General features: G+C 37.4%; 1 protein-coding gene across 1 annotated transcript in view; it reads right to left on the bottom strand.

Moving 5' to 3' along the window:
• The window catches only part of LOC124711227 (phosphatidylinositol 4-kinase alpha), a 205,358-nt gene that overhangs the window by 7,488 nt on the left and 172,773 nt on the right, over positions 1–25,097 (bottom strand). Inside the window, 7 exon segments of the mRNA XM_047241186.1 lie at positions 5,238–5,397; positions 5,508–5,631; positions 6,896–7,018; positions 15,549–15,674; positions 22,031–22,208; positions 23,565–23,694; positions 23,862–24,005. Of these exon segments, the coding sequence (XP_047097142.1) occupies positions 5,238–5,397; positions 5,508–5,631; positions 6,896–7,018; positions 15,549–15,674; positions 22,031–22,208; positions 23,565–23,694; positions 23,862–24,005 (985 nt within the window).

The raw sequence follows: 25,097 nt of genomic DNA, 5'->3' as shown, positions 1-25,097 counted from the left end.
AATCAGTAGCCAAATGGCAAGTGCAGTTCAGATCAGCTTTCTGATTGGTATTACATCGTTCCAGTATGTGACTTTATGATGAGAAGTCTGAGTGGTATTTGTAGAAATAAATATATAAAAGATTAATTCCAATGTGTTGGCTACAACATTTAGAAATTAGTGTACTACAGAAACTGTCTTCATACGCTGTATGTGGTTACCAAGAATGTTTCATAATGAAAGGATTATTTATTTGCTGCAGAGTTATGCCATCTTTTCATGGAAAGCAGATACAAAAGTTCTAATGTAAACGGATAGATAAAAAAATCTACTCACCAAGTGGCGGCAGGAGAACACACACATAAAAAAAGGTTTTACTTATGCAAGCTTTCTGAATCAGTGGCTTGTCCTTCTGGCAAAAGGGTTGAAGGGGAAGAAAGAGGGGTGAAGGGAAAGGAACTGGAGAGGTTTATCAAAAGGGGTAGAGTTGGAAAAGTCACCCAGAACCCTGGGTCAGGAGAGAATTACCAGAGAGAATGAGCAGAGATAAATATGGAATCATTCTTGTAATATGGGCCACAAATGGGGAAATCCACTGACATAAGCAACTTTGACATGGGACAGATAGTTACAGCCCTGCGTCAGAGAATGAACATGAAGGAAATGGAAAGACTGGTCAGTTGTTCATGTGTTACTGTTGTCAGCAGTCCTGTACGGTAAGTATTCCCACAATCCTGTGTTCTGGGTGACTTTTCCACACTCTACCCCTTTTCCTAAACCTATTTTGGCAAGCAGAACAAAAAGAAAATTTTATGGAAGGATTTGGACAATAATACCTTATTACCCTGGCTGGGGATACAGCCTATACAGGTGGAAAAGAACCAAATTAAAGTGAATAACTGAAAATACAATAATTTATACAAATGGCTACAAACATTTACACAGGAACAATTTAAGAATCAAGGTAAATGAACAACTGAAATGAAACGTAATTTATGTAATTAAAATAAAGTCTTGCATGGAAAAATAGAGGGAATGACAAGTGAAGTGATTAAGGGTGTAGAACAATCAAAATGTACACTAAGTAACAATTTAGAATTGTTGCTGAATGGACTAAGACAGTCGCTGAGGGATAAACTACATATTACGAATAATGAACAAACAATTTGAGATACAATATATCAAACTTTAGTTACCAGTTGGCAGTATCACAAAAGGACTTGGAAAATAAGACTGGGATCACAAACAATTAGATGCATAGGATGTTCTTGTCAAAAATAAGACTGTAAAGATAGAATCAGATTTAATAAATAAAGTTGAAAATATTTGTATTGTAGAAAATTACATTTAGTTGGAAGAGACTGAAAACATAACTTTTGATGTGTTAGAGTTCACTTTAGTGGAAGCAGTTTGTCAACAAAGTGTTACACACCTCAGAAATGTAGTTGGAAATTTTACCAGTGTTAGCAAAAACAGAAGTAAAAGTACTTAAAGAAATTAAAATATCAGAAAATTAAACTAAAATGAATATATTTGAACAAGTGTGAGCTATTAGCAAATATGTCTGTCAAACATTTTTCAAATGATGATACTCTGTAACTCATAAACTTAAATTATAGAACAACAGGTTATTCCAAATGTAATATGCAATGTAAATGTTTCTTTGCCTAAACAAAAAAAAAAAAAAAGGTAATAATGTTACCATGGGAATGCAAAAGTTTTATGGGTTTGTGAATTGTAAAACTGAATTTATGCATATATCTGACACGGGGACCCTCCAACAGATTTTGGGGTGCTTCAAATATGTTGTAGAGGCCTGGCTACCCAGTTTTTTAGTGATGGGCCTTGGTTTTTGAGAAAATAGATTTTGAAGTTCACTGGGTGCGTTGTATACCCGTAACATTACATACGCTCTGAGCAAGTCAGTGTAGCGCAGCAGTAAAGGTTCATGACTACCATGCTGGAGGTACCATGTTCCAATCCTGCTCGTGTACTTTTTTTTCCCAAAAATCGTCCTAATTTTTCAATTTTATTTCAAAGAATATCAACAAAGAGTGTACGGTGTGCAAAATTATAAAGATATATTCAGTTATTCATTTTTTCAAATATTCATTCCGTTTGTGGTTTGCAGTTGGAGTTCCAAATGTTCGTTCAACGGTCGCTTCTTGTATTACCTGAAATCGATCTCCGCCCATTATCATTCCCTCTCCCGTGAAAACCATTAGCCATCATGAGAACCCTAGCTCCTAGTTGTGGCCAATGAGGATGCGAGTTGCATTCCTTTACGTTCGCATCTAACTACAAGCGTCAGTTGCTCTCAAAGCATCTCTAGTGCTGTGTGTTAGAAACATTCTGTGAAATGGAAGAACCAAGTGTTTCTGTAGTAGTGCAACCAGAAGAAGATCCACAAGTAGAGGAGTTGAACAAAGACTCAAAAGGCCAAATCACAAATGTCATTAAATATGCCAAAAATCTACTCTGCGAGCAGGATTCGAACATGGTACCTCCAGCGTGGTAGCCGTGAACCTTCACGGCTGCACTGCGCTGACTTGCTCGGAATATATGTAATGTTACGGGTATACACAGTGCGCAATGAACTCCAAGATTGATTTTCTCAAAAACCAACGCCCGTCGCAAAAAAACCAGATAGCCAGGTACTCAGGGTAAGTGCCTCTACAACATATTTTAAGCGCATCAAAATCTGTGATTTACAGCATGGAGGGTCCCCTTGTGAGTGGTATCTGTTCTGTCAGACACATCTGACAGATTGTACATCACTCATTATGATGCTGCCTTAAAACCCCAATATTAATTTTGAAGCACCCAGTACTTACGTGCACATACGTCAATGCATTGAAACAATTGTATTTGGTGGAAACTATTTATACTCTCTGTCAATTATTATTATTGTTGTTATCACCACCACCACCACCACCACCATCGTCATTGTCATCATCATCATCATCATCATCATCATCTGAGGTGCATAATTATCTAATAACTGCCACAATGTACAAAAGATTACCATTTATAATCCACAGTTTATGCCGGAGCACCTATGTACACTATGTTGACTACAAGATGAAGAGATGATTGTACCAGGAAGGGACAATCCAAAATAAGACTGATGTGCCAATTAAATTCAATGTATTCAAATAACTGTATATCTGTGAAGGTATACATAATTGCTCCAAGTCAATTTGCCAGCTAGTGTTATTGACTAACCAAAGTAAAATTGGAGAGGCAAATAAGAAGACAATTTATACTTCTTTTGAAACTTATGCTGTCATACTGTGAAAACCACCAAATGAATTGACAAAACAATCATATCCATTACGTTTGGTAATAAATTTAATTAGTATTTTGGGTATCTTGTAAATCTTGGCAGCACAAACACTATGCATTGCCAATGCTGTAACAAGATATACTAATTACAAAGACTCTGTGTATACAGATAAGTTGTATTATGTGAAACATAAACGATTTAGTCATATACTTTTACTCTTTAATACTACTATTACCTGAGAGAATGAACTTTTCACTGTGTGATATTAGAAACTGTAAAGTCTAGTCATGCATTTCAATAGTTTAATATTGTTTATGTTTTTCTGCGACTGTGGTTTGTCTGTATGGAGACTAAATAATATTTCAGAGAAATACATAAGAGCTGAGTACAATTGAGGAGAAGTGGCATACTGAATGGTGATGGTTCATACAGGAATCCTGGACAGGCTTGCAAGTTCATGGATAGAAAGAAGGTGCTTTATGCAAAAAATATAAGTTAATAATTTATGTAAAGAAAAAGTAATTATTATATATAGATTGTGTGGGATTAAAATTTGAGAATAAACTGAAAAAATACTAATATTTCACGTAAAGTTTTATGTAATGTAAACAATAGATTTGTTGAAACTTTACATCACAAATGCACACAGACACTACAATTACTTTATACGACAAACTCTCTATGCTGGTGCATGAATGCCATGATAAAGCCTTGCCCATAATAATTCCAATATGTTGTCTATATCATTTAAAAATCAGCATTAATAACAATAAATTTAATAATGAGTCTTTCCCAAAATCTACCCCTTTTCTTAGACCTTTCCAGTCCTTTTCCTTCACCCTCCTTCCTCCCCCTTCAACACCTCTGCCTGAAGAAGGAGCCACTGGCTTTGAAAGCTTGCCAATCACAACAGTCTTTTATGTGGGCATTCTGCCGCCGCTTGGTGAGTAGGTTTTTGATCTATCCAATTAAATAATTTTATCAATAATTGATTGTTTCCATAGCTATATTTAATAATTAGTGTACCACAAAAATTGTCTTGTTATGCTGTATGTGGATACTGGCAAGCATCATAAAGGAAGTATTATTTATTTTCTGGAGAGTTACACTGCCATTTCGGTGGAAAGCAGAGGCAAAAGTTAAGTGTTCAAGTTTATTTACAGAAACATAGAAACATTATAATGGGATCATCGAGATAGGACCCCAGGTGAATAGAAATATGTCATCTGGTTGGATGAATCACATTTATTGACGGTTTGATGGTGTGTCACTTAGGTGAACAGCTGCTTAAAACACATACCATGCCACAGAAAGAGGCCGGTGGGTGCATTAGTACACTACGGGGACCATTCACCTGGGCTTCCGTGAGACCTGTGGCAGTAATTCAAGGTACTTGACAGCTGTGAACTATGAGAACATTATTGCAGACCATCAGCACCCATTCATACTTGATTGTCTCTCTGGAACGATGGCACTTGCAGTGGAATATCTCTCTATGTCATAGGCCAGAATCGATTTGAGGAGGATGATAATGAGTTCATGTTGTTGATATCTTGGCCACCAAATTTGGCTGATCTCAATCTGATGGAACACATTTTGGAGATTATTGGGTGCCACCTATGCGCTGACAAACCATTGGCTCATAATTTACAGGAACTGTGTGAAATGAGCAAACACATCTGGTGCCACATGTCTCCAGAAGCCTATGAAGAACTTGTCAAATTCATTTCACATAGAAGCACTGCTGCACTGAATTCCAAAGGTGGACCAACATACTATTGCACAGGTCGTCATATTTTGGCTCATAAGCGCAAAACTGATTATTTGACACATTATGGGCATTTGTCAGTACCTTGTGTGCAGCCCGATAATGACTTGTAGAATGTTCCATCACTTGTAAGACAAAGGTGTTACCTACAATTAAAATTCATGTCTTGCATTATGAAAGAGCAGTTATCATTCGTTTACAAACCTGACAGCCAAATATGCCTGCACACAAAGTTCCATAAACCACCGGAATGGTGCAGCTTCCATTTTGCCTCCCATGACCATCACCATTTCATCTGTCAGCTTGATATCTGGTTCAAAGCCTAGATTTCCACCAGGTGAGCTCTCAAACATGAAGCCAAAATCTGTGTGTGCAATAAAGGAGTTAATAACAATACAACCAAACATCACTTGCAAAATTTTGTAAAGTGTAGGTGAAGAAACACACACAAAATAGAATCAGTATAATGCGCACCGATGTGGATTATATGGCCTTCGGTGTCCAACATGATATTCCCATTGTGTCTGTCTTTTATTTGCAGCAAGTAGCCTATAACGCTGTAGGCAGCCATTGACTTGATGAAGTTACGCCTTGCTTTCTACACAAAAAAATTAATAAATATTTAAATATTTCTTATTTTAAAAGAAAATAAAAACAATGCAAGACAATAGTGTGTACTTTAATGTAGGTAGTAGCAATTTTACTTTTGTTTCCATATCACAAAAACCATTTAAAATGTCAAACACTGCTTATTTATTATAAGTTCTTCCAGACTTTATTTTTCAATGAAAGGAACAACTAGAAACTTCTACACAGAAATGTTCAATAGAAAGTTTTAGAGGAGAAATTTAAAACAGAAGATTCAAAGGGCGTGCCACCAAGCCACTGACTTCAAATACAGCCAGAACTGTTGACGATACTAGCATATGTCCTGTCATCCAATGTAGACATGGAACTGCAGGTTAAATTGCACCATGTTTGGCAGTGAGACCTTCAAATTTAAGAAATCTGTATCCTTTTCACAAAAAATATCACAGTAAGCTACAACAAACGTCAAAACCAGTACAAGTCTACTTCAAGGACTCGTAAATTGCGTTTAAAAAGTACATAGTTTCATTCTTTACTTAACACAGTTGCATCAGTATTGTACAAAAGTTATGAGTATTGGCAATACAGCAAAACATCCTTCATCCCATTACCAAGCATTGTTTTAAATTCTTCAACATTTCTAACAATATTTGAGATTAACAGCTTAACTGTGTAGCTACACTTAAACATCGGTAATAGATTTTTCCTGTTTTGCTTTTTGAAGGAGGCTAGAGTGCTGTAAATGCTACATGAATCATAAGTATGGAAATTAAACATCATTTGAAAGTTAATTGCAGTTTTACAAATTACAATGATTCTATGCTAAATGACAATCAATTTCATGAATGTACCAATGGGAGTCAGTACAAGATAGGTACACCTTAGTAACAGCCTTACTGTTAAATTCTGAGAGCTCACATTTTGATATGAATCCAGAGACTACCACATCCTACAAAATATGTCTCACATAATGACTAGGAGAGAAAATTACACAAATAAATTTGGTCATGTTAACAGAATCTTCCAGTGGTTCTTGGTAGAACAATAATTATATTATCAATAAATATAATAATAATAATAATAATAATAATAAATCTGGTCTTGCAAACCTGTGAAGCAAAAAAGAAGGGTTTGGGAGGGAGGGAAGGGGGGAGGAAAGATTATGGTACACTATGTACCATTGGACGTTTTGTGACGTGCAGATGTAAATGTATAAATTCCTATGGTATTTTATCACCACAATTTTTAATGAAAAGGGGAAGACAGAAAATTACCTGAAATTCCTTTGTTTTTTCATCACCATAGGTCTTAATGAAATATTCATACATTCCAAAATCAGTCTGTCGCCCAAGCTGATCTCTTGATTTGGCGTTGGGCACACACTCAATAACGCCACACTGAAAAAAAAAAAAAAAAGAAGTTCAAATATCAAGAAACAAGCTAACCTTGTTCTTCATAACCATGACAAGACACACACAAAAGACGTCTAAATTGTATCATAAGCTTATGCTACGTAGATTAGAAAAAAAATGGATGGAGCAGATAATTCTGAGTATAAAGGCTGAGGCTGCCTGTCTGGTTAGGAGGGGGAAGGAAAAGTAGTTGTGATTGTACTCAAATGTGCAGCTTCTAGAAAAATATTTTCAATTGAAAAGGGGGGGAAAAAGAAAGATATTTGAAAGTGGCTTGCCCATTTTACAGAAAAGGGGTTCTGTTTCAGTTACCTGGTTCATGTCCCAGCTCTCAAATTATTTCTTCATTATCTCCATGTTTACAATGGGAATCACTAAGTCACAAGAAATTACAAATATACAGGGTGATTATAATTAAACTTCCAAACCAATGTAGAAATAACACCACTGGTCATAATGACATCAAATTGCAACAGAATATTATCCCAATCTATAAGAATGGTGAGAAAAATAATGTAGAAAATTACACAACATTATCACTGTTCTCCGTGTTTCATAAACTTCTGCAAACATTAATTTATCAAAGATTAATTAATTTTCTGGAAAGGGATCAAATCCTCTCTGATGCTCAGCATGGCTCATGGAAGAATAAAAAATGACTGCTACATGTACAATTACATACACTCCACCTTAAATGCTCTAGATAAAAAACAAAAAGCAGTTGGGATCTTCCTATATTTTCAAAGGCATTTTATGTCATAGACCACAAAATTATACTATACAAACTGCAGTCCTATGACATCAGAGGCACCCTTCTGAACTGGTTCAGCTCATATTTATAAACAGGAAACAGAAAGTAGCAATAACAAAAAATGATCAAGGGCATGTGGGAACTTACTGCTATGATTGTAAAGATATTGCACAAGGTGTTGTCAGGATTCAATTCTTGGACCAATTCTGTTCCTTTATAATAAGTAATTTATCCCTGAACACCAATGCCAATACCAGTCCTTAGCAGTAGAAATGCTCATGAGCTCCAAGGGGTCACAACTGAAGGTACAGGTGAGTGAGGGAAGATGACTGTTTTGATAGAAATAACCTGATACTCACCACAAAGAAAACCACCTTCCTGAAGTTTCATCTGATAATCAAGAAATGTATGCTCAATATGAAAATACATGGCTCTGTAATATCACCTGCAGCAGACAAGATTTTTAGGCCTGTGTATCCAGATCAACTTAAAATGGCTAACATACACCGGCAAAACCAACAGTAAGCTGAATAAAGTGTGCTGTCTTGCACATCCTTGCATACCACACAAGACTACTATATTCTGGGCAGGCTCTACACACAGCTTCAGCAATCTTCACACTCAGAAGATGACTGTGAATGTAATTAACAGCACAAAGCCAAATGACAGCTGCAAACCTCTCTTCCAAAAATCACTGTTGGCAGTATCTACATATTAGAAACATTTACATATTATAAATATGTCAGTTTGTAAAAATGTGAATAATCATAATCATGGTACAAGAAAGAAAATGAAACTTCATTTTCAGGGAATGTGTATCTCTGGCTTTAAAATTTCACCATTTAATGAAGGCATTCAACTTGCCAACAGTCTGCCATCAGAAACAAAAAACATGAAGTACCTTTGTTTAATAGGAATCTGGAAACTCTTTTGCTTTATCATAGCTTTTACACTATATCTGAATTTTTGGGTCATATATATGTGAAAAAAAAGCATGAAATCAATTGCAGGAATTATTTCTGTAAAATAAATAAATGCTAATGTAAAATAACACCATATGCAACTGCACCAACTGTGTGCCATACTTTAAGTAAGTGTGTGTGTGTGTGTGTGTGTGTGTGTGTGTGTGTGTGCATGGGGGGGCGGAGGGGAGGGGAGGGGAGGCGGGGAGGGGAGGGGAGGGGAGGGAGGAGGAAATGTGAAATTTTAATATCTTTGTAATAAGTTGTAATATGTGACTATGGCAACCAGGCATTTGTTTTGTATATGCGTGAGCTGGCTGCGAAACTAAAACTACATTGTAATATATAATACTTATGTAAAATCATGTTATGTAAATTCCAATCACATCATACTATGACTTGTTTGGTATCATATCTACACCTACATTTACATCTACACTCTGCAAACAACTGTGAGGTGCATGGCAGATGGTTGTGCCGGTTATTAGGGCTTTCCCTATTCCATTCCCAAATGGAACATGGAAACAATGAATGCTGAAATTCCTCTGTGCATGTTGTAATTAAACTAATATTGACCTCACTGTCCTTGTAGGAGAGATGCATAGGGGACTACAGTAAATTTCTAAAGCAATCAGTGAAGACCATTTCTTGAAACTTTGTGAGTAGGCTATCTTAGGGTAGTGTATGTCTACCTTCAAGTGTGTGCCAGTTCAGTTTCTTCACTTACCCATAGGCCAAACATACATGTGACCATTTGTAATGCCCTTTTCTGTATATATTCAATATCCCATATTAGTCCTACTTTGTACATGACCCAAACACACTTGGGCAGCGTTCTAGGATGGGTTGCACGAGTGATTTTTAGCTATGTCTTTGTACACAAATTGTGTTTCCCTAGTATTCTACCAATGAACTGAAGTCTGCCATCTGCTTTACCTATGAACGAGCCTATGTGATGGTTCCATTTCGTATATGTATAAAATGTTAAACCAAAGTATTTGTGTGAGTGACCAATTCCAACTGTGACTCACTGAGACTATAGTGGTAGCATGCAACATTTTTCATTTTGTGAAGTGCATCATTTTATATTTTTCATCATTTCAAGCAAGTTGCCAATCTTTGTACCACTTTGAGATATACTGCATGTTTTATGCATCATCATGTGTATGTCTTGTCCCAGAATGATTTTGAGGACAAATACCATAAAATAGAGTGAATAGGGGCATGAAGGTGACTGTGGACAAAAGTTGGGACAAAGTAATTAAATGAAACAAATCATTTGTGTATTGTCTAAGGTGTTGTGAATAGCGAAGTAATGATGGGCAATCTGTTGTCTACAAGATTTTTTGGTACCAAAATTGTGTCTTTATATTTGTCATGTTGGCAGACATTATACTGAGCTGATAATCTGCACAGAATTTTATTACCTCTTAAAACCGTATGGGTTTCCAAGATTGGCCTGTTATTGAATTAATATTCTCAGTCCAGTGTATTTGCACATAACAAACATATAGTTAGCTTCATTCTGAAAGCAATGATTTAATTTGTTTTTTTAAGTAATGTTGTGTAGTTACATCGGCATGATAGACAGGACAAAAAAATACCGCAAGTACCTACTGGTAGCACATTTTTCTTAAAAATATCTATTTTTAACAATTTTGTTTACTCATTTGTTAACCTAACCTCAACGTTAACCTCTCTCCAGGTGATTCATGATACTTAGGACATACAAAAAGAAACCCTCGCTCAAGTGTACATTGTACTGTCGATGAGATGATGGTAATGCAGGTTGTTCAAACAGTTGCATATGGAATGTTCAAAAGGAAATCAGGAAAAAAAACTGAAATTTCTAAGTGAGCCCCACACTGTTACATGTGGCAATCAAAAGATATTCCTGGTGGGAATACTGAGTTCAAGAATAAAGGTAGTGAAACTTGGCTTTCTAAAAATCTTGAAGTAAACCTTGTTGAATGCCTTATAATTTAAGGCTATCGTTGGAGTGCCTTTCACTTCCATTGATTCATAAAATGTCACTTGGTCAGAGAGAGCATGTATTTAATTAAATTTAAAGACAACATGCCCAGATATGAGTGGGCACTTGGCTTCCTGACTAGATACAAAGCTAAACTCTCTAAACGCTTGTGTCAAAAGGAGCCAAGCAAAAGTGTCCCCATCAATTATCAACACTTTCTTTGATGAGCTGACAGCATCAGTGGAAGGTAATGGAGTGAGTGTTACTCTAGTGGACTTTGTAGTTTTTGACAATGTGTGGAACCATGTAATACTCCTGAATTTAACAAATATTTTGTGTAACTCTGTATCATTTACTTTGTACCACTGTGAAGTCAGTGTCATTTATATAAAGAAAATATCTATTTTAGAATAAGTTGGTTCACAGTAATCTGTCACACTGTAACAACTGTACACTAGTTGTTGCGCCCTGGTGCCAATATACATTTTGTAATGTCACCTGGCAGCAAAAATGTTCTCTTGTTCTGTGCTCTGCAGAGTTATGTCAGTAATCCACGAATTTCTGTTTCATGTACAACTGGAAATATATATCCACGTGCGGTAATAGCTCCTGGGTACATGTAGCATAGTTTGTGCCAGGTGTTTTTCAATCAAAGTGGAATGCTATAGCCAAGTATTACTATTTAATAAAACACTTTTTCATCTGATTTTTTGTAGATCTCTGATGATGGATAAATTCCAAAATGCATGATATGAGCAATAAAGTCATTCTTTGCCCGATGTTTGACTTTGACCTAGTGACCTAGTCAGCCTGAATGCACAACTACTGATTATTATAATAGTGGTTGCCTGCCTTTTGCATGAGTTTGCATCACATTTATATCAAAATAAATACCAGTTCCATATCACCCCAACCATGAGGGGAGTATTGATACAAACAGAACGTATATACAGGGTGTTTCAAAATGAATATACAGATTATAAATAACACATCAAAAGAAAGAGCAACTCAAACAGATTTGTTTGTATACTTATGCGCAAAGGGAAGAGTATGGAACGACCAAGAATGAACGAAAAACATCTTGAACAAGTGAGAGTCTATCATGCATAGTCCCAAGAAATCAGTTTGGCCTTGTCGTTCGCAGTTGGTATAAGCTCTAAAGCCTACATACTATGGTTTACATGCCAGCTTCGCAAATGAAATTTTGCTGCATGAGATGAACATTTTCTGGATTGTGTTGTCTTCAGTGGTGAATCGACATTTCACCTAAATGGAAATGTGAACACACACAATGTGTGTATCTGGGGGTAAGCAAATCCTCACGAGATGGTACAGTTGCAATGAGACTCCTCTCGGCTTTTTCGGTGAAGCAACTGTAATTGGTGTTTATCAGCAGCAAAATGGTGTGCCATCTCACTGGCATAACTCAGCATGTGACTGGCTAAACTGTGTCGTACTCGACCAGTGGGTTGACCGCAAGGTACTGGATGACAGAGCTAGTTTTATATGATCTCCATGGTCACACACGATCCGACCCCATGCTATTTTTGCCTTTGGGGGTTCATAAAGGATGGTGTGTATGTCTCCACTACCAGGTGATCTATCTGGCTTCAGAAACAGCACTGTTGCAACAATTACTATAGACATAGTGACCAAGGTTATGGAAAAACTTGCCTATCGACTCGATGTGTGATGATGGTGCTCACATTGAACACTTTTAAGGAAAACTGTTATAGTTGCACTTTCATTTCATGTATTATTTGTAATTGTAAGTTAAATGTAATAAATGCTACAAAGATATAAAACCTGTATATTCATTTTGAAGCACCTGTATATTCAAAAAACGAAAAGGGAGAGCAGATTTTCATTATAGGTATGGACAACCTGAGCAGTGTTACACAATATAACAATTTATTGCTAAGAAATACCAAAGTTGTCCCTATTCACCCCAGAGTATGGTTGTTGTTGTTGTTGTGGTCTTCAGTCCTGAGACTGGTTTGATGCAGCTCTCCATGCTACTCTACCCTGTGCAAGCTTTTTCATCTCCCAGTACCTACTGCAACCTACATCCTTCTGAATCTGCTTAGTGTATTCATCTCTTGGTCTCCCCCTACGATTTTTACCCTCCACGCTGCCCTCCAATACTAAATTGGTGATCCCTTGATGCCTCAGAACATGTCCTACCAACCGATCCCTTCTTCTGGTCAAGTTGTGCCACAAACTTCTCTTCTCCCCAATCCTATTCAATACTTTCTCATTAGTTATGTGATCTACCCATCTAATCTTCAGCATTCTTCTGTAGCACCACATTTCGAAAGCTTCTATTCTCTTCTTGTCCAAACTATTTATCGTCCGTGTTTCACTTCCATACATGGCTACACTCCATATGAATACTTTCAGAAATGACTTCCTGACACTTAAATCAATACTGGATGTTAACAAATTTCCCTTCTTCAGAAACGCTTTCCTTGCCATTGCCAGCCTACATTTTATATCCTCTCTACTTCGACCATCATCAGTTATTTTGCTCCCCAAATAGCAAAACTCCTTTACTACTTTAAGTGCCTCATTTCCTAATCTAATTCCCTCAGCATCACCCGACTTAATTAGACTACATTCCATTATCCTTGTTTTGCTTTTGTTGATGTTCATCTTATATCCTCCTTTCAAGACACTGTCCATTCCATTCAACTGCTCTTCCAAGTCCTTTGCTGTCTCTGACAGAATTACAATGTCATCGGCGAACCTCAAAGTTTTTATTTCTTCTCCATGAATTTTAATACCTACTCCGAATTTTTCTTTTGTTTCCTTTACTGCTTGCTCAATATACAGATTGAACAACATCGGGGACAGGCTACAACCCTGTCTTACTCCCTTCCCAACCACTGCTTCCCTTTCATGTCCCTCGACTCTTATAACTGCCATCCGGTTTCTGTACAAATTGTAAATAGCCTTTCGCTCCCTGTATTTTACCCCTGCCACCTTTAGAATTTGAAAGAGAGTATTCCAGTCAACATTGTCAAAAGCTTTCTGTAAGTCTACAAATGCTAGAAATGTAGGTTTGCCTTTCCTTAATCTTTCTTCTAAGATAAGTCGTAACGTCAGTATTGCCTCACGTGTTCAGAGTATGGTATGTACTCATAAATCACTGGCATGCAGCATGTCTCATTGGAGATCTCCCCCTGCTTTCCTTTTATCACAATTGACTGCTAGTCATTATACAAGTCCTTTTTCAAACACTTAGACAATATGGAGCATTATCTGCACAGAATATATGTCAAAGCATCTCTGTTTGCCCTCAGTCCTTAATGAAAAATAGAACACTAAAGATCTGTTTCTCACTTTAATCTGTTACAGTTATTCTAATTTCTCTTTGTTAGAAAGCATAGTCTTTTCAACTATTTATAACTATATTATATCAATATAATAGAAGGAAACATTCCACGTGGGAAAAATTATATATAAAAACAAAGATGAGGTGACTTACCGAACGAAAGCGCTGGCAGGTCGATAGACACACAAACATACACACAAAATTCAAGCTTTCGCAACAAACTGTTGCCTCATCAGGAAAGAGGGAAGGGGAGGGGAAGACGAAAGGAAGTGGGTTTTAAGGGAGAGGGTAAGGAGTCATTCCAATCCTGGGAGCGGAAAGACTTACCTTAGGGTAATATGTCTGCTTGTGTCTGTATGTGTGGATGGATATGTGCATGTGTGCGAGTGTATACCTGTCCTTTTTTCCCCCTAAGGTAAGTCTTTCCGCTCCCGGGATTGGAATGACTCCTTACCCTCTCCCTTAAAACCCCCTTCCTTTCGTCTTCCCCTCTCCTTCCCTCTTTCCTGATGAGGCAACAGTTTGTTGCGAAAGCTTGAATTTTGTGTGTATGTTTGTGTTTGTTTGTATGTCTATCGACCTGCCAGCGCTTTCGTTCGGTAAGTCACCTCATCTTTGTTTTTATATATAACTATATTATATATTTCAAATAACAACACTATTACAAAAAGGATAGTTGTTATTTAACATGTAGTGGAGATGCTGAGCCATAGGTAGACACAACAAAAAGACTGTCATACAAGCAAGCTTTTACACACACACACACACACACACACACACACACACACACACACACACACACACACACACGAGTAAGGCCTTGGCAAACAGAGAATGTGTGTGTGTGTGTGTGTGTGTGTGTGTGTGTGTGACACAGCATTCCGCGATGTGATGAATTGCAACTATCCGTTTCATAATATTGTCATCATCCTATCCTGGAATTTCCATTGTTTGATTTTATATACTTCAAAGGTATTTTGGAAAGAACAATAAAATGAAGTTATCAGTCTGTTAAGTGTTCAGTATTGTTCAGTACATTCATCCTTTACGGTTATCACAGTGGATTAAAGGGCTCTATCAGGATGAGGAAGGAAACAGTTATAAGTAGTTTTACACTACTCAAAAAAACCTTCACACAAAGACAAGGAAGAAGAGAGTACAGAAAGTTGTAAAAAATAATGAAGAAGCCATCCGTCTTTTGAGGATCTTCATTCTAGAAGGAAAGTGATGTATAAAGTGGACCATAAGTTGGTCAATAGAATATGAGGAGTAAGACCTAGTTGCTTTAGTTCTACACGATAACCTAATAAAAAACAGAAATGTTGTCAATGTTTAGCATCATCATAAAACTTTATGTATTACTATTATCAAGAATAAAATGCTAAAAATATATACGAGATTTTTCTCTGTTGCTTGTCCATGTTTCTGCATTTTTTTGAAGCTTAGGATGTATAATAAAGTCTACAAAATGATTTACGTGGGTCACCAACACTTACTCCAGGTGCTGTGGCAACAACTCGATATGGAAAGAGGTACAGATCCAGTCCAACCTGCTGGAAAATATTTTTGAATATTCCAATAACCTGCAGGGCTAGCATGTCCTGACGTACATCATCTCCAACCTGAAAATAAAAATGTTGTATTGGTACATTTTTTTATGATGTGACACTGTTTTTAAGCTAAAACTTTACTCTAGTTTCCTTTTTCAATTAAGTCTTCAACCCCAGGCCCAATGGACACTGTAGGAATATAAATTTTAACATAAACATGCTATATCACTTTTGCTGCATTTATACTCCCCCCAAGTGGAAGAAAATGACTACACCAACTTAGAAAGGAAAAAGTGAAACAACTCACTCTCAAATTCTTAGAACTGAATAAGCAATCCATTCACAAGAATTTGAAAGAGCATAGCAAATAAAAAAATGTAACAGTCACTCACGTACTCCCTGTCTGTGATAACGTTGAGCATACATGTCCCTTCGGTTATCCTATAACAGACTGTAACTAAATGTAAGCACTATGCCTTATTATGTAGTTTAGTTTTTGGGCACCATGCATATTTCCTAAGAGCATGTACCATGAAGGAAAGCAATGTTAAACAGTTTAACATCTCATCGATACTGGGGTTATTGAAAACAAGTTGATATTTGCAGGGGAAGGAGCCTGCCATGGCCTTCTGAAAGTAACTATAGCTGCAGAGAAATTGAAGTAAGGAAATTTTAATCCCACTTTTCCCAAACATGAGCCCGTAGCATTGATGACTATGCTACCTCACATGGAACAAATACTAAAATTGTGTTTAACCATTTTGCTGCTGTGAACGCGTATGCATATCCTGCTACACTGCTCCCCAGATGCTACAGACCTATATATGCACCACACTTGGATTTTCCTGTAGTGCTACCGACATCTGTACGTGTCCTGAGCTGCTGACCTCTCACTGCTGCAGATGAGTTACTTCCGTATCTCAGTAAATCTCAGTAAATAAAAAAGTTTCATATATTTAGCATGCAACATGCAATGCCTCATTGCATGCTATCATTTGCAAAAAAAAAATAAAAGTTTCAATATTGTGTCGATTACGAGATATGATTGTTATCACCACATGATTTGCAATGTGAAAGGATGTGAATGGGCGCATTGCGCGTGACAATCTGTTGGATATAAAACCCAATAACAAAGGGAGATATTGTTCTGTTCTCAATTTTAAATAAAATTAAGATATCTTATCACTGTCACGTATGACCTAAAATCAACCATTCACAAAGTTTATGCAATGCGTTTTTATCTCTGTGAACTCTTTAATTTCACACAGTGTTTTACTTAATTTGACGCAGTGCAGGAAGTATGACTAGTAACAAAAAGAAATTCAGTTCTTTAATGAGTGACAATATCAGTCTGTAAGATGTGCAAAAATCAAATTTGTTCACCTAATAGCTTTTGAAAAATTGGGTGATAAGTATTCCATGTCAACCAGAATGCCATCTCTCAGCACATGCATAACAAAAGTCGCTCTTAGTATGGAATGCAGAGAGCACATCTGTAGCAGTGAAAGAGGAAAATGCAAGCAGGTTATTGATGTTACATCTTGCCTCTATCTCAAAACAACAATCAATATTAAATCAAAATTATATAAGGGAAACTAAGAGCTCGGTTTATATAAGAGCTGCACATCAAGAAACTTAACAAATGCTGTTAAAACACCCATGGTTGCTTCATCAGAAAAGAGGGAAGGAGAGGGAAAGATGAAAGGATGTGGGTTTTAACGGAGACGGTAAGGAGTTATTCCAATCCTGGGAGCGGAAAGACTTACCTTAGGGGGAAAAAGGGACAGGTATACACTCGCGCACACACACACATGTGGATGGATATGTGTGTGTGTCCTTTCGTCTTTCCCTCTCGTTCCTTCTTTCCTGATGAAGCAACCGTGGGTTGCGAAAGCTTGAATTCTGTGTGTGTGTTTTTGTTTATTTGTGTGTCTATCAACATACAAACGCTTTCGTTTGGTAAGTTACATCATCTTTGTTTTTAGATATATTTTTCCCACGTGAAATGTTTCCCTCTGTTATATTCAAAGATTAATTAATAACAACATCTTGCTGTATTCCTGCTATCCTCCGCCAAGCCTCTTTATCCGGCGCATCCTCCTTGTCGATGCTGTGATGTTCCATTACTCCATTTATGTGGTCTGTCCAAGAATGTCGTGGTCTTCTGCACTTACGTCTGCTGGGTGGTTTCCATTCAGAAACCTTTTTAGGCCACTGATGATCTGGCATTCTCATCATATGTCCATACCATTTTAATGATTTTCTTTCAATTCTATCAATCACTGTATCATTTGCCTTCATTGTAGCTCTTACTTCACAATTACTTTTTCTTTCGATTCTTCATATTCTGGCACTCCTATGCAAATAATCCATTTACATAGCTATTAATCTTCTTTTGAGATCCGCATTTAAGATCCATAGTTCTGATCCATAGCACAGCACTGATTCAACCATTACCTTACCTACTCTTTTCTTATTGCTGTTGGAAATATTCTTATCCCACCAAAAAGAATTCATACACCCTAACACTGTTCTGCTTTGCTGTATTCTATATTTTACTCCTAAATGGCCAAATCCATTTTTATCATATGTGTCCCGAGATATTTAAATTTCTCTACCTGTCTCATAACTGCTTTGTCACTGATGTGTACTTCAAATTTAGCATCACTATTCACCACCAGATACTCTGTTTCTGTTAGACTCATTTGTAGTCCTCACCTGTTGTATTCCTGATATAATCGTTGTATCATGAACTCAAGGTCATAATCATCTTGTGCTATAATAGTTTGATTGTCAGAAAAACTTAACGATAATATTTGTACATCAGTGACAGTGATTCCCATTCCGCTGCAGCTGTTCTTCCAATTTCGGAGAGCCACTTCTACACATAAATTGAACAAGATGGATGACATACTGCAACTTTGTAGCAAACCTTTAGTGACATGAATAGGTTCTGGTAACTTTGAACCTCGTTTAATCTATACCACATTATCTCCGTACATTTCAATATTAATATAATAGAGGGAAACATTCCACGTGGGAAAAATATATCTAAAAAGAAGAAAGATGATGAAACTTACCAAACAAAAGCGCTGGCAGGTCGATAGACACACAAACAAACACAAACATACACACAAAATTCTAGCTTTCGCAACCTATGGTTGCCTCGTCAGGAAAGAGGGAAGGAGAAGGAAAGACAAAAGGATATGGGTTTTAAGGGAGAGGGTAAGGAGTCATTCCAATCCCGGGAGCGGAAAGACTTACCTTAGGGGGAAAAAAGGACAGGTATACACTCGCGCACACACACACATATCCATCCACACATACACAGACACAAGCAGACATTTGTAAAGGCAAAGAGTTTGCCCAAACTCTTTGCCTTTACAAATGTCTGCTTGTGTCTGTGTATGTGTGGATGGATATGTGTGTGTGTGCGAGTGTATACCTGTCCTTTTTTCCCCCTAAGGTAAGTCTTTCCGCTCCCGGGATTGGAATGACTCCTTACCCTCTCCCTTAAAACCCATATCCTTTTGTCTTTCCTTCTCCTTCCCTCTTTCCTGACGAGGCAACCATAGGTTGCGAAAGCTAGAATTTTGTGTGTATGTTTGTGTTTGTTTGTGTGTCTATCGACCTGCCAGCGCTTTTGTTTGGTAAGTTTCATCATCTTTCTTCTTTTTAGATACATTTCAATATTAATTCGTAAAAGGTGATCACCCATACCTATATATTTCACAGCTTCCCACAGCTTAGATCTAGGGACTGTATTGTAAGCTTTTGCTAAATCTACAATGTGTAGCTCCTTCCCTACCGCTATAAATTTCTCCATTAGTTGTTGTAAAATAAATAGGTTGTATGTGCATGATCTGTTCTGCCTAAGCCCGCTCTGGTCTTCCCCAATATGGTGGCCAACATTTTGTCTTATTTTTTCAAACATTATCTTGCCAAATAAGCAGCTTATTGTACAGTTAACATTAATGCCTCTACAGCAGTTTGTGTCTTTTCTATTCCCTTTCTTGAAAATAGAAAGCATATACGACTTTTTCCATTCTGAGGGAATTTACAACAGTTTTACATCAGGCAGGTTATTCGTTTCTTCTGATATCTTCCTCCAGCCTTCAATAATTCAACAGAAATGTTTCCTGGACCAGGCGATTGGCCAGTCTTCATTTTAATTAATGCACAATTCACTTCCTTTATTGTAATGTTTGTATTTCGATCAGTTACTTCCATCTTCTCTTCATTCCCTTGTGTATAATATGGCCTATCTTCAGTTAAAAGGTCTCCATAATGCTTTTTCCATTCCTTTTAGGGAATTAGGTTGTCTACTACTTTGTTTACTTGTATTTTCCTCATACTGGTAATAGTCCTCCCAATTCTGTTCCCACATATTGTTTTTTTCTAATTTAATTCTGTTTCTTAATTGGTAATTTGTTGCCTGGTAGTTTTGCCTGTCCTGTAGTGATTTAGTTTATAAACATTTTCTGTAGAGATTTTTCTTTTCCCTAATCAACATCTTCAGGGCATCAGATATCCATGGAGAACCCCATTTACCTACACTCTTACTCTCAGTCCCTAGTACCTCTAGAGAAATTTTTGTAAGTTCTGTTTTAATATTTTCACATCCTACTTCAACACTGTCATCTTCTGGAATCACTTTCAGTTCATTTTCTAAGCTACGCTGAAATAAATCCTTGATGCTGAACTGTTTCCGGAGAAAGAGCTTATACCTTGCCTGCTCTAATTTCTCATGACTGCTGTGGTCAGACACTTGTCCAGTTGTTGATGTTTTTCTCCTAAATGGGTACGTCAACTTTGCTAAAACTAAGTAGCGATCAGACCAACAGTTGTCTCCCCACATGACTCTACAGACTTGAACTACCATTTTTGGCTGTTGCTTGGTAATGATGTAATCAATTATTGATTTCTGCTGTAATGAGGGTCTCTCCCATGTATATCTGTGGATATCTTTATGTGAATTGTGTGTGTTCAGAATTTTCAAGTTATATTGGTTACAGAATTCTACAAGATTTTCTCCAGAACTATTAATGACATTTTCTCCATTATCTTCCTACTACTGCATCATTTACTTGTAAGCCAACCCTCACATTAAAATTTCCTGCTATTATTACTTTTTGGTGCTCTTTGACTTGGTTGAGTAGATGGTCTAATTTCTGGTAGAAATGGTCTTTGGTTTGCTATGCTGCATCGTCGTTTGGTGCATACACCCCTATTATAACTATTTGAATGTCATATAACTTGATGGTAATAGTGACAATCCTTTCACATAAAAATGCGTAGTCCTTGATGTAAGTGCTCAGAGATTTGTTAATTGGAATGGAAACGCCTGCTTTTGCTCGTATATGTTTATCAACTCCAGACCAAAAATGGGTGAAATTTCCAAATTTCTCATTACCTTGTCCCTTCTTTTTTGTTTCTGACAGAATAATTATGTCCACCTTCAATCAACTAATTTCATTCTCTATTTCAGTGTGTTTATTTGTCAGGCTTTGAACGTTCCATGTACCAACTCTCAATGTTCTTTTCCTTGCCAATGAAGTATCATAAAGTGTTTCTATCTGATTTCCGAGGGTCCGCTTTAGATTCTCGAGCTTGTAGAAGTTTTTTGTGGGTAATAGGGTGCTGGTCCATTGACCTAACCCACAACTTGGAGGACCAGTATTTGGTATCAGGGTTTTCTCCCCTAGGAGGGATGGTTTCACCAAACCTATAGAGATCCCCTCCCCTAGGAGGGACACATTTTGTCTGGCTCCTCCGTTGAGGCCTGTCCGGCTTGGGTGACCCTGCCAGTAGCTACGCTACCGCCGGCATAGCCCTCAACTTTGCTGGAGCATGCAAACCCTCCCACCCGGTACTAAAGGTACCTTCAATAATGCAGTGTCCCTTGAACAAGAGTTCATTTCATACGGAAAAAGATATGAAAAAGATGGAGGAAACATATGTATTGAAGGAAGAGGCAGTACTGCCACCCACAAAACAAATGAGGATAGTACAAGACGAAAAATCATTTTTACTTCATCAAAACTTAACAAATCATCCTCCATATATAAAGCAAACAGTATATAATACATTAAAGAAAATAACTGTACTAATGTAACACAATACTAGTTGGTTTTGGCACTGATGTTCTTATCATGCACATATAAAAAATACAGGTAAAAGAAAGAAACACGATAATTTGGCATCTGCCAAGCTTGGTGACCACAGACCATTAACCAAAAGGCACTGTGTAGTTCACTAAATTCTAATGGTGTTTTTAAAGCACCAATCTTAAATTTGGCTACTCGACAGTTATAATATATCATCATTACTAGCACAAGCAAGACTGGAATCACCCAAAACAAATTTTCTATGCTTGGAGCATGAACAAATAGCTGAGTATCAAAATTAAATAACAACATTTTCAGTACCTTGAAAATTGCTGCTTGCCATTTCTCAATTCCTAAACCAGAAATAATATTAGATGAGTCTCTTTGTAATGGGGGTGACTGTAGCTGCTGCTGTGAGACTTCCATTGCCGCAGTCTCGAGCTCATTAATGCCCATCTGTTTTACACGGAAACGTGCAAGATATGGAGCTTTTGCAGCACTGGGAAAAAACAAAAAATTGGTATTGTGGCTATATGCTGATAACACACTATAGTATACATCACATAAAAATTCATACATAATACGTAGAAGAATATACCATGCAAATGTTTTCCCAAATACATTACTGGAAAAAAAAATTAGTACACCTTGAATGACGACATCTATTTTGATCCAATGACGCCCATACGCCACATTGGTGGGGAAATGGAATTGCCACACAAGTTGAAAATGCTGCATCAGTTATGCAATGATGCTGGTATCAATGGTCATGTGAACATTCTCACACCCACAGATGAGGTTCTGGATGTCCAAGCAACACAGACGCCCATCAGGATCATCATATTGTAAGGGCAGCAGTGGCAGATCGTACAGCTACCACAGCACAGATAAGATGGCTACTGAGCTCGAACATGTCAACAGGAACTGTTGTGAACCGATTCTTAGCAGTGTGACTACAGGCACAAACATCTCTAGCCTGTCTTCCACTCATGCCACAGCAACGATGTGCATGGCTTGACTGGTGCCATTGGAGGATCACTTGGAAGATGAAATGGCATGGCATGGTCTTCAGCATTGAAAGCAGATTCTACCTGCAAGCAAGTGATGGTCATTTGCACATACAACATAGACCTATAGACCTGATGAGTGCTGTCTTGTACAGTCTTTCCGCTGAAGAAACACTGGCCCCACCACAGGTCTTATGGTCTGGGTTGTGATAAGTTGCAACTCTTGTTCACCTTTGATGTTTCTGAAGGGGATGCAAACCAGCACTCAGTGAATGCAGAATGTTCTTAGACCCATTCTTTTTGCCCTCTGGCAACAGGAAAATGATGTGTTATTAAAAAAGAATAATGCTCATCCACAAACTGCCCATGAAACTCATTGTGCTCTGCAATACATGCAGCAACTTTCCTGACCAACACAATCTCTGGACTTGTCTCCAATCAAGCATGTGTGGGATATGATGGGATGAGAAGTGATTAGTCCAACTTGTCAACCAACAACTCTTATAGAACTACATGAACAGGTCGACTTGGTGTGGTATAACATATTCCAGAACAGTTTTTGCCATCTGTATGATCAACTGGATGCCAGAGTCAGGTCCTGCATTGCTGCCTGTGGAGGTTACACCACATACTAATATGGGTGTTTCAGCAAGGGTCGCTACCTGATACATCAGAACTGCTTGTGCTATTGATCTGTAAATGTAATCATTTCATGTACTCCATATGCACAGTTGCAACAATAAATCTTGAGTGAATTGGAAACCTCTAAAAGGGTGTACTATTTTTTTTCCAGAAGCACATGTATTACAGGCATTATAATGGTCAGATGTCTTCAAAATGAAGCTAACCTCTGCATTGGTGTACCACTTTTGTAATCTATATCCAACACCATTGCCTCAGGGTTTGACGGTAAGTAACAACCTGCTTGCACTTTTATCTTGCTAAGTGCCTCCAGACAAGCCCGTTTACGTTCTGGGCCTGCAACAATGGGAAACACATAATCTACTCTGCAGAATATTCAAAAGACTTTTCTTACAGTGGTCTAAAAACTACAAACTAGAAAGCTGTGTAAAAATAAAACAATATAAAAGTTAGTGATTGTTCGATTAAAGAGCTATTGATATTGTAATGAGTTTTCACTGTACCTTTGGGAAATGGTCTGATTTCTCCCGAGATGTTTGTTATTTTTGCAAAAAAGTCAAATTCTCGTTCATAAAACTGTTTAGCAGGCCCAGACAATGAGGACACAATACTTTTCGTTAAAGAATCGAGGATATCATACAGTGTTGCTGCAAAAAATGGAAATATTATTGTTTGCTCAATATCAAATGCTTTTTACATTACGAGAAAAAAACTGAAAAGGGAAAATTAAAAACTGATTCAAATAACAAAATTACTACATCATTTACATTACTGCATAAATGGCACAGCACATTACAAGAATTTATGCATACTTTCAAAAGCTGTGGGAGTTACATAATTCTGAATCTGCAGCCAGTATTCCATTTGTAGGTACCATCTCCTAAAAATAATAAAACTACTCATTTCACATTAAGTAAAAGTAGTCTGTGGCAGCTGAAGCCACACTGTAGCTCCAGCTGCCATAGACTGTGGTCAGGTGTGTGAGTTGTGTTTGTGTTTTTATGTGTGTGTGTGTGTGTGTGTGTGTGTGTGTGTGTGTGTGTGTGTGTGTGTGTGTGTTGACTGTTTCTGACAAAGCCCTTGTTAGCCAAAAGCTTATTGTGATAGTCTTTTTGTTGTGCTTATCTGCGACTCAGCATCTTCATTATATACTGAGCAGCAAGTATACTTTCATAATATAGTTACATTCTATCCTGGATTTTCCATTTTTTGAAGTAAAAGTGCCACTCTCCATGACCTACAAGCTGTAGCAGAAATTATCTCAAACTCTATGCAATACTTTTTGTTAAAGAATCGAGGATATCATACAGTGTTGCTGCAAAAAATGGAAATATTATTGTTTGCTCAATATCAAATGCTTTTTACATTACGAGAAGACACAGGTGCATGTAGAAGACACAAGTGCATGACGTTTCCGATAAATCCAACCAGCACATCCTACTTCAGTCCCATAATAGGCTATACTCTTATTCTGTCAGAGGCAGTGCCAACTGTGGAAGCAGACATATCATATGCTAATGCTACTGTAATTAATACACAGCATTTTACATGCAACCGCCAATGAGATGTCCACACATCTGAATCATAAACCCCTAACTGTGGCCTACAGCAGAGTTAACCACCTGGTAGCAAAATAAATTGCAAGGGGATGTTTCTATCACTTTCCTCCTTTCTGCATATTACTGTATGATATGCCAATGACAGGAATTCTGCTGTATTTATTCTGGTTTCGTGTAGAT

This window comes from Schistocerca piceifrons, chromosome 8, assembly GCF_021461385.2.
Source record: "Schistocerca piceifrons isolate TAMUIC-IGC-003096 chromosome 8, iqSchPice1.1, whole genome shotgun sequence".
Classification (NCBI taxonomy): Eukaryota; Metazoa; Arthropoda; class Insecta; order Orthoptera; family Acrididae; genus Schistocerca; species Schistocerca piceifrons.
The sequence above is the reverse complement of the archived record's forward strand: the minus strand, read 5'-3'. Positions and strand labels throughout refer to the sequence as shown.